Source organism: Adiantum capillus-veneris, chromosome 8, assembly GCF_014529385.1.
Source record: "Adiantum capillus-veneris isolate H3 chromosome 8, ASM1452938v2, whole genome shotgun sequence".
NCBI lineage: Eukaryota > Viridiplantae > Streptophyta > Polypodiopsida > Polypodiales > Pteridaceae > Adiantum > Adiantum capillus-veneris.
Genome location: NC_140938.1, coordinates 35400049 through 35409560, shown reverse-complemented (window position 1 = coordinate 35409560; position 9512 = coordinate 35400049). Strand labels below are relative to the sequence as shown.

The following is a 9512-nucleotide window of genomic DNA, read 5'->3' as shown; positions in this document are numbered from 1 at the left end:
TTGAAACAAACACTTCGGACTTTGCCTTAAGTGAATACACCTTCGCATGTCTAGAGTAATCATTTATAAAAATTAGCAAATGATTCCCAAAGGACATTTAAGACATTCATTGATCCAACTTGAAGTTGTCCTAATCTCTTTAATAAAACTTGGAAGAGGGGCTAGAGGCTTGAGCTCTGCAAAAAAAACATGAAGCATGTGCATAAAGAGTGTGTAGGGATGGTGTAGGGCCCTAGGGGCTATATTGTCTGGCTAGAGTACATACATATACAAACACACCGTATCAATTCGCTTAAGCCTTGCCTTGCGTAAAGGGCTGGATGCTTCTTGTGAAGCACAAAGTATTTTATGGGCTCTTTTTGTACCTAGAGCTGATGTGTGTGTGTGTGTGTGTGTGTGCGCGCGCGCGCGCGCGTGAGGTGTGTTACTGGAGAAGAGTTCTGAAGCAAGGAGCTTAAAACGGGAGTGTTCTAGAGATAATTGTGCACACTTGTTTCTTTGCAAGAAGGGATGGCCAACAAAGACTACAATGATCCGCCCCCCGCTCCGGCTCCGTTCATAGACTCTCGCGAGTTCTCCAAGTGGTCATTCTACAGAGCGTGCATAGCAGAGTTCATAGCCACCTTGCTCTTCCTCTACATCACAGTCGCCACCGTCATCGGTGTCTCCGAGGCGAAGACCTGCAGTGGCGTCGGCCTCCTCGGCATCGCGTGGGCCTTCGGTGGGATGATCTTCGTTCTGGTCTACTGCACGGCTGGAATCTCAGGTCTGCTCTCTTCTCTCTCTCTCTCTCTCTTCCCGACTCTCTCATTCACGTGCGCTTAAAAAAAAACAATTAGAACAACCTAATATTTTTGTTTTTCGATTTCTCTAATCCTCGGTGAAACTGAAAAGTTCAGACTAAATTTTTTTTGTTGGGATTAGGGCTCAAGCTCACATATGATCCAGACGTCAAACCCATTCCCGCATAAATGAAGCCCCTTTCTTTAACTTCGCCTATAGCGTGCCTGAAGACAGCTCTCAACGCATAGCCTCTTGGTTGGAGCTCGAATTTAAGCTCATTCAATCGAGACAACAAATCCGTTCTGGAGCGCAATGTGAATGAAAAACATATATATTTATTAAAAAACCTTGGAAAATCCGGATTTGAAGGTTTGTAAGGTTGACTGCCTTTTTTTTTTTTTCCTGTAATGATGATGCTTTGCATCAGCTAGTTGTAGGGGATTCCTCCACACACCCACACTCGTACATGACGGGGGTTGAACCATAGTAGACGTGCTTAAAGCCCCTCGCTTTTATAGCTAGACCAACTCCCCTTGCCTACTTGCCCCTTAGGTGTTGGGGACTTTGAATGACTTTGTCGGTGTTACGCTACAAGGCATTGAAATTTGTCATATTTCTCCAATCAAAACTTGAAATCCTACACGTCTTTTTTATTTTACTTGAGAAAAATTAGGTCAACATAGTTTTTTAGGTTACTAGAGCCAGATGCCTTGTAGAAGGTGGTGGGCTATCATAATGCTCTTTTGCTCCTTTGTAAACTCAAAACTTCTGTAGAAGTCTCTTTTCTGTCTATTATGATGCGATTCGCATTTAAACATAGGAAGTTCTTGTTTTATTATGATGCAAAAAGAAATAAAACTAAAAATTGCTCTCTCTCCCATACCTATGATATGAACATGATCTCTACTTCCCTATCTCCATCATGGGGTTTAGGCAATGGTCACACAATCACCAACTATCAACCATAGTCTTGTGCAACTATGGCGAAATCTGCATCGTTGCAAAAGACACTTGCATAGTTACATATGACAAATAAGTGGTGCCCATGTGACCACAAAGGAGGCATACTTCTCGTTTAAAGTATTGACTGCTAAGCCTTGGACCTTTGTGTTGATGGTTCTCCTATTGATGTGGGAGCCTCTTGGATTTGATGCGCATTTGGTGCTTTATCCTTTTGAGTTCTGAGTTGAAGAAGGTTATACTTTTAGGAACATCATTGCATCTTGTGTTTAATGATCCTTAAATATCTTTATCTTTGTCTTCAACATATTATGGCCACGTAGAAATATTTAGGCAATGTTGTGCAAGTTGAAGGTACTGATAATATATAGTTTTGTGATGACTATAAGAATAGTATGTCATTTTCCCATTGCTTCTATGATAGCCTTGCATACCATGTGATCTTAGTATCCTACCATGCAACTCCCTCCTTTTTGGAGAGAAAAGGGAAGGGGTGTGTGTGTGTGTTTGTGTATTCCACCTTCCTAAAATAATTATAGCATGTGCATTCAAGGGGTATTGATATAACGTTTCTCCCTCTTCTTTTGTAAACTTGTAATTTATTTTAAGAATTCTATTTTCAACCCCTTCTTGTTCATATAACTTTGTAACTCTTTGAAATATAAAAACCCCTCTAGGTGGATTCACATGTTACAGCCACATATTTTGAGGTGGACCTCTCGAGTTGGTACCTTACTCTAGCTAAGGACAAAAGAAAAAATATATATTGACTTTAGATTGAAAGACACATTTTTCTTTACATTTAGAAAATAAACTCTGCTTAAAGTGATGGGTAGAAAACTTTGGTGGCAAGGACTACAATTAGTAGCTTCCTTATTTTTCTACTAGCACTCTTAGAACAATGGCATTAATGTCTTTTCCTCTAATTTAGATGTGGTTTAGCTGCCAAATAATTGATCATTAACTAGCTGGTATACAATACACTTGAGATTTGTGATGATTATATACTCAAACAACAAATTTTTTTCGATGCCTCGATCTTGCTCCTATATTACTTTAATAGTTTGCTAATGTTTTCTAAGGCTAGAATCATCAAAAGTTAGAGATGTTCAAACTTGCGACTGATAACAATTTATGTCTTCTACATGGATGTAGGAGGGCACATCAACCCAGCAGTTACATTTGGTTTTTTTTTGGCTAGGAAGATATCCCTACCAAAAGCATTTTTCTACATGGTGGCACAATGTTTGGGTGCTATATGTGGCGTAAGCCTTGTGAAGGCCTTCCAAAAGACTTACTATGTGCAGTCTGGTGGTGGTGCCAATGTGGTGCAGCTGGGTTACTCTAATGGCACAGGATTAGCAGCGGAAATCATTGGCACATTTGTCCTTGTATACACAGTCTTCTCCACTGACGACGCCAAACACAATGCTCGTACTTCCCATGTTCCAGTAAGTTGAGCCTTAGTCCTTGTCTAATTTTCCCAACCAAATCACAATGCAATCCCCATTACAGGCACAGGCATCAATCCTGCTAGAAGCTTCGGTGCGGCCGTCATTTATGGCCATAAAAAGAGTTGGGAGGACCATGTAAGTTCGAAAAACTATTTCTCCTTAGTTACTTTTGAAGTTACTTTATCATTTATTGTTTAATATTCATACGAAATGACTAACCTTTATTGTTTATTACCATGTGATGTGGGAGAAACATTTTTAAAAAAATCTAGGCTCACAAGATGTGAGCTATTACTAAAAAAAGGAAAAAAAAAGTATATAGCCTTTGATGGAAATCATCTCTTTGAAATACAACAATCCTTTATGATGATGAATCTTGATGATGGTAGTTTTCTTGTATGCATGTAGTGGATATTTTGGGTGGGTCCATTTATAGGAGCGGCATTGGCAGCCGGATACCATCAATATATTCTGAGAGCTGGACCTTTTAGAAGCCAAGGAAGCTTGTTGAAGTGATCAGAACTTGAAACTTGTTTGTTAGCTTCACTTTCTCTTCTAGCAAGTATATTTCCTCACTTGACCACATACACCCCTTCCTGCTTGTACTTGAGTTTTTCTCTCATATAGTTTGCAACTTCTTATTTGGGTTTTTCTAAACACTTTGCAACATGACGAGGGCTACTATGTCCTCCAATGTTTACTCTTGAGGAGAGAGTTGCAAGGAGTCATTTTTTTTTAATTCATGATTTTGACCCTTGTAGTTTTAATTCAAGTTTTCCAACAAAAATTAATGAACACGTCCCTATTTTGAGCATTTGATGATCTTGTAATTATCTGCCTAACAAGGTCGTAAATGTGCAAAGATTTTGGAAATGATTCATACTTTTGGTGATCATTTTTTTCTTAGAAAGGGAAAAACCTGTGCCATTGTGTGTGTGTGTGTGTGTGTGTGAGAGAGAGAGAGAGAGAGAAAGAGAGAGAGAGAGAGAGAGAGAGAGAGAGATAACTTTCATCACTGATAAGTGATTCTTGATACTCAAGAACCAAGGAAATGAGTATTACAATTGGGATCCCCTATTGTAGTTGGGAGAGAATGTGTGTAAGGAGAGCAAGTGAAAATCTAGCAAAACCAAGATCTATTGTGATCAAAAGTTGAGCACTAACTTGTTGTAGGGTATGCTACTCAAGACTCCTGCACTTTTTGGCGGAATAATGTGCATAGTCAATGAGATTGTTTGCTTTTTGCCTCAATGCCTTGTCTCGCATCTAGAGAATGAGATCTGAGATCGGTGATGTTGATAGTAGGGATGACACTCAAGGGGATGGGCTTGAGCATCAAGGGGTGCATGCAATTCCCTCGTTTAGAGAAAAATATGGTTTTATCTTGGAGGAAAACATATGTGGTGTAGCGTATGATGCAACCCTAGATTTCTCTTAAGTCATAATATAGTGGCATTGTAAAAGCTTTGTTGACTTTGGAGTCTATCAAGGCATCATGAAGCAACTATATTGCATTCCATCTTCCAAACGACTTCTTGATGTCTTGCATCTCTTGAACTTATTAATTTTAAAATTTGTGCTTTTGGATTTGTTTACTTGCTTCCCATCTTAATCTATACATCTCGACTCTCTCCATACCCATAAACTCAATTTGAAGTGACTCACACTCAAAAAGTAAGAGCATGTGTGGCATTGGTCATCAAATCTATTGCAATGCATCTCCATTTCTCTAGTAGACTCTTTTGTATGCTATATAGTTGACAAATAACAACCCACTTTTGCAGTTGAAGATTGCAAGAGAGTAGACACTAATAAAGCACATGTTTAGGAAAAATACAATACTACATAGTCATAGGTACTCTAAAAAGTCTGCATGGAAAAAGATAGAGAAACTCTTGTGCTCATTCATTCCAAGGCACTAGGTATTGGATGCTTCTCAAGAACATGCGTTTGCTTTCAAAAAAACACTACACTTTGACATAGGCCGAGCAAAGCATTTTCACAACGGAATGGAAAAGAGACTGTAGTAAACTTAATATGGAATTTCCTTCATCACCACCCTTGTGCACTATTGACAACGTACTTCAACTTGAAAAAAAGAGTGTTACCATATACATGTGGTAGTGATGTGTGTGAACACACTTAGGACCGTCGGGGAATTTTTTCCTTCACTAGGAGGTTTCTCCCCCTGTGCATTGTATATGCGCCCATCACTCTACGGCTATCATATCTTTTCGTTTATGCACTAAGTAATATACTCTCTATTGTGTGCCTTGAGCTTCCTTCATCTTCTCCAAGCTGTGTGTGTTTTCTTGCAACCCTAATTCCAACAATTGGTATCAGAGCAGGTTGCATCCTCCCGGGATTAGTCACCAACAGGTCCAACACACGCCTGCTCACTATCTCTGATTTCTGTGAGCTTCAGCCTTCAGTTTTACTAAAGGCAGTGAGTGTTTCACAAGCAATTTTGTCATTTTTTTGCAAAATTTTGTTAGTGCCGTTTTCTGCATAATAAGTCCCTTACAATCTTCTACGGTTTGAGCTATATAGCATGTGTTGTTTCTACTTCATTTCTCCTCTTTTTGGGTAGTTTTCTTATCACGTACCACATTCACCATGGATGACAACAACACAAATGTGTTCAAGATGTTTGGTGCCGATGATAGATGAATGGGGACAATTACCCTATGTGGGCTTACATGATTCAACATGTCCTTGTGTCAAAGGGTGTCTCAAACATTGTACCGAGCATTGATGCACGTCCTAGTTTGGAGGATGTAGGCAATGTTGAGCATGTTGTAGGTTTTGGTGGCAGGATTGATGTGCTAGAGTTGTTTTTCCTATGGCTGAGCAAGCTCATTGGGATGTAAAATATGCACAGGGTCATGAATTGATTGTGTTGTCTGTGAAACGCACTATTAATCCTCACATTCATTCACAAAAATTTGCAAAACAGACTTGGGATATTCTGGCTGGTCTTTATGCAAGTCGCAATGAGACTAAAATTCCATTGCTGTGTAAAGAGCTGGAGTTGAAGATTATGCATGAGGAAGATGATATGGACACTTTCCTTACTGGTGCAAGGATATCAATGAGCAACTTATTTCTACATGCAAAGTAACTTTTTATAGTTCCCTATTCTTGATGCTTTGCCAGATTCATACAAGCATTTTGCTAGTATTTGGAGACTTATGACCCAAGGAAATCCGTAAGTTCTCTACAAAATTTTGTCACTGTCATTTTTTGCATAATAAGTCCCTTACAATCTTCTACGGTTTGAGCTATATAGCATGTGTTGTTTCTGCTTCATTTCTCCTCTTTTTGGGTAGTTTTCTTATCACGTACAACATTCACCATGGCTGACAACAACACAGATGTGTTCAAGATGTTTGGTGCCGATGATAGATGAATGGGGACAATTACCCTATGTGGGCTTACATGATTCAACATGTCCTTGTGTCAAAGGGTGTCTCAAACATTGTACCGAGCATTGATGCACGTCCTAGTTTGGAGGATGTAGGCAATAATGAGGATGTTGCAGGTTTTGGTGGCAGGATTGCTGTGCTAGAGTTGTTTTGCCTATGGCTGAGCAAGCTCATTGGGATGTAAAATATGCACAGGGTCATGAATTGATTGTGTTGTCCGTGAAACGCACTATTACTCCTCACATTCATTCACCAAAATTTGCAAAACAGACTTGGGATATTCTGGCTGGTCTTTATGCAAGTCGCAATGAGACTAAAATTCCATTGCTGTGTAAAGAGCTGGAGTTGAAGATTATGCATGAGGAAGATGATATGGACACTTTCCTTACTGGTGCAAGGATATCAATGAGCAACTTATTTCTACATGCAAAGTAACTTTTTATAGTTCCCTATTCTTGATGCTTTGCCAGATTCATACAAGCATTTTGCTAGTATTTGGAGACTTATGACCCAAGGAAATCCGTAAGTTGTCAAGTTTGATGCATTATGCACATTGGTATTGCAAGAGTCACTTGCGAGGAAAAACAAGCCTATAGAGCGTGCAATTGAACATGCCTTTATTGTTGCTCAAAGAAAAGGTGGTAATAACAATGTAGCCACTTCTCATGGTTCTTTTGCGAGTGCCAAATCATTTGTTCCTAATGCTTCTGCTGAAAGAAATTTGTCTATAAATTTTGGTGACAAGGGAAAAAAGACAATGCACTGCCATTAATGTAAAGCTAATGATCACTTGATCAAGTGATATCCAAAATTGAAGTCAAAAGAGGCTCGTTTCACTACAAATGTAGCTATTGTTGAGTCTTTTGTGAAAGGAGATTGTGATGCTGATGTTGATGCAGTCTGGGATTTTAGTGCAAAGTGCACTTATGATCATTCTTTCCATGATGCATGTTTGTCAGTTCCTATAGATGATCATGTGTGGTACTTTGATAGTGGTTCTACAAAGCACATTACCTCTCACCGTGACTTGTTTACCTCTCTCAAGGATGTTCCTCATGGGAATTTGGACACTTGTGTCAACTATGCCTCTTATCCCGTCAAGGGAGTTGAAAAGATTGTGCTAACAGGTGCAAATGCCAGTTCTTTCACACTTGTTAATGCACTTTATGTCCCTGGGATCAAGAATAACCTTTTGTTTTTATTTGCACTTGCTAGACTTGGTCTTGTTGTGAAATTTGTAGATGATAGATGTCAATTCATGATCTTAGTTTTGGTGATGAAATTGTTGCATCATAAATTTTATGTCATGGACTGTATATAAGCTCACCTTTAAACTCTCGAGCAAAACAAAGCTTGGTGACATATTTATAGCAACGACTGTCTAATCTCGTGGGTATTGAGGTAGCTAACTAAGTATTGGTACTACTTGTTAAGCTTTCCTTTGCCTTTGTGCTCTAGTGAACTTGTGAATTCTCTTTTGTCTTCACAATCTCGAGGCAAACAATTTGTCAATTTTATTGAGAACTATGGTTGAGCATACGGCGCTAAGTGGGTGGTGGTTGATCCATTTTACATAGCCGTGTGTTGGTGTTGTCATTTGAGTCATTGGTTGGTGTGCAAGGGGGGGCATCTTGAGGTACAACATATGAAAATGAATAGCTCTTCCTTCTCGCATGCTAAACGACTCCAAAGTTTTCCCAAGCCGCTTCAAAAATTGCAAAACAAGGGGGCTGAAGAATCCTCACTTCAAAACTCCAAGACAGTTGGCCGAGCGTTTATGTACCATGCCCAAGAGGCACTCAAAAAATCCCTCATCCTGCAATGTTTTAAAACACTACGAAAAAAGGAAAATTTCTAAGTCGCCGGCTAGAGATGGCCAAGGTATCGAGCCAAGGGATCATCTAATTGTCATGTTGTTAAGTGGCGCTACCACTACACATCACCGTCAAGTGGCACGCTCATCTGTTGATCGAAGACGTATGCTGCCTGTGTTTTAAAACGCTAATGGTAGTGATTTCCCATGGGCAACAATAACATGCAATGACACAAGGGCGAGCATGACATAATGGCGGGGCAACATGCGGTTTCTCACAGTGGTTCAAAATGCTCCCAAAGGTGAGGAATGAATCTGGCAAGGTGGACAAGGAAGATTCTCTTTACGGGTTGCCTTGCCCCATGAGAGCTGTGATACCATGTCAAAGTCAATGATGCAGAAGTGCATAGCAATGAGGAAAATACACGAGAGAGAGAGAGAAATAGGTAGAGAGAGAGAAGTTTCTAAACCAACCAACCTTGGCAATAAATTGACGATAATACAATGGGAGCTAGGTATGCTTATATAGCCACCTCAGTAATGATACCCTACCTTGACTTTGACAAATAAGTGTAATAAATACCTAAAAGCCAAAATAAATATTGGAAGCAGATTGGGCGGTTTACTTGAGATGTCATAACTTGATAGTTACTGGGGTACTCACTACCTTCCCCCCCCACATATCAAAATGCTACAAAACCTTGTGGATATATGATTCTTGAGATAAATCATGAATGCCCCGTTTCCTATCTCTCTTGATAAGCATACCAATCAACTGATTTGCTTTGCCCAAATCCTTCATAGCAAATTTTTTGAGAATGACCAAAGAACCATCACTGAGTTTCTTTGTATACAAGCAATGATGCTCTCGACTCTTTCTAAAGCCCTACGACTGCATAAAAGTGTGAAACCTTGGATAGTACTTCCTTGAATCTTGCTTTAAGGCATAAAGTGCTTTCTTGAGTTTGCATACAAGTTCCTCCAAGCTAGGCTATTCAAAACTTTCATGTTGCTTCATGCAAATATCCTCTTCTAGATCCCTGTGAAGAAAAGTTGTCTTCACATCCATTTGGACAA

General features: G+C 39.6%; 1 protein-coding gene across 1 annotated transcript; it reads left to right on the top strand.

The window, feature by feature from the left end:
- The first annotated feature begins 382 nt into the window (after positions 1-382).
- On the top strand, positions 383-3988 carry LOC147451956 (aquaporin PIP2-1-like). Its single transcript, XM_086517813.1, has 4 exons — positions 383-766; positions 2899-3194; positions 3259-3332; positions 3606-3988. The coding sequence occupies exons 1-4, from the start codon at positions 511-513 to the stop codon at positions 3631-3633; spliced, it is 654 nt and encodes a 217-aa protein (XP_086373939.1). The 5' UTR covers positions 383-510; the 3' UTR covers positions 3634-3988.
- The last annotated feature ends 5524 nt before the right edge of the window (positions 3989-9512 follow it).

What these genes read in the sequence shown, in the direction of transcription:
- LOC147451956 (XM_086517813.1), top strand. Translation starts at nt 511, where the DNA reads ATGGCCAACAAAGACTACAATGATCCGCCCCCCGCTCCGGCTCCGTTC. An exon ending in CTGCACGGCTGGAATCTCAG is followed by an intron (nt 767 to 2,898) that starts GTCTGCTCTCTT and finishes ACATGGATGTAG; the next exon opens with GAGGGCACATCAACCCAGCA. An exon ending in AAAAGAGTTGGGAGGACCAT is followed by an intron (nt 3,333 to 3,605) that starts GTAAGTTCGAAA and finishes GTATGCATGTAG; the next exon opens with TGGATATTTTGGGTGGGTCC.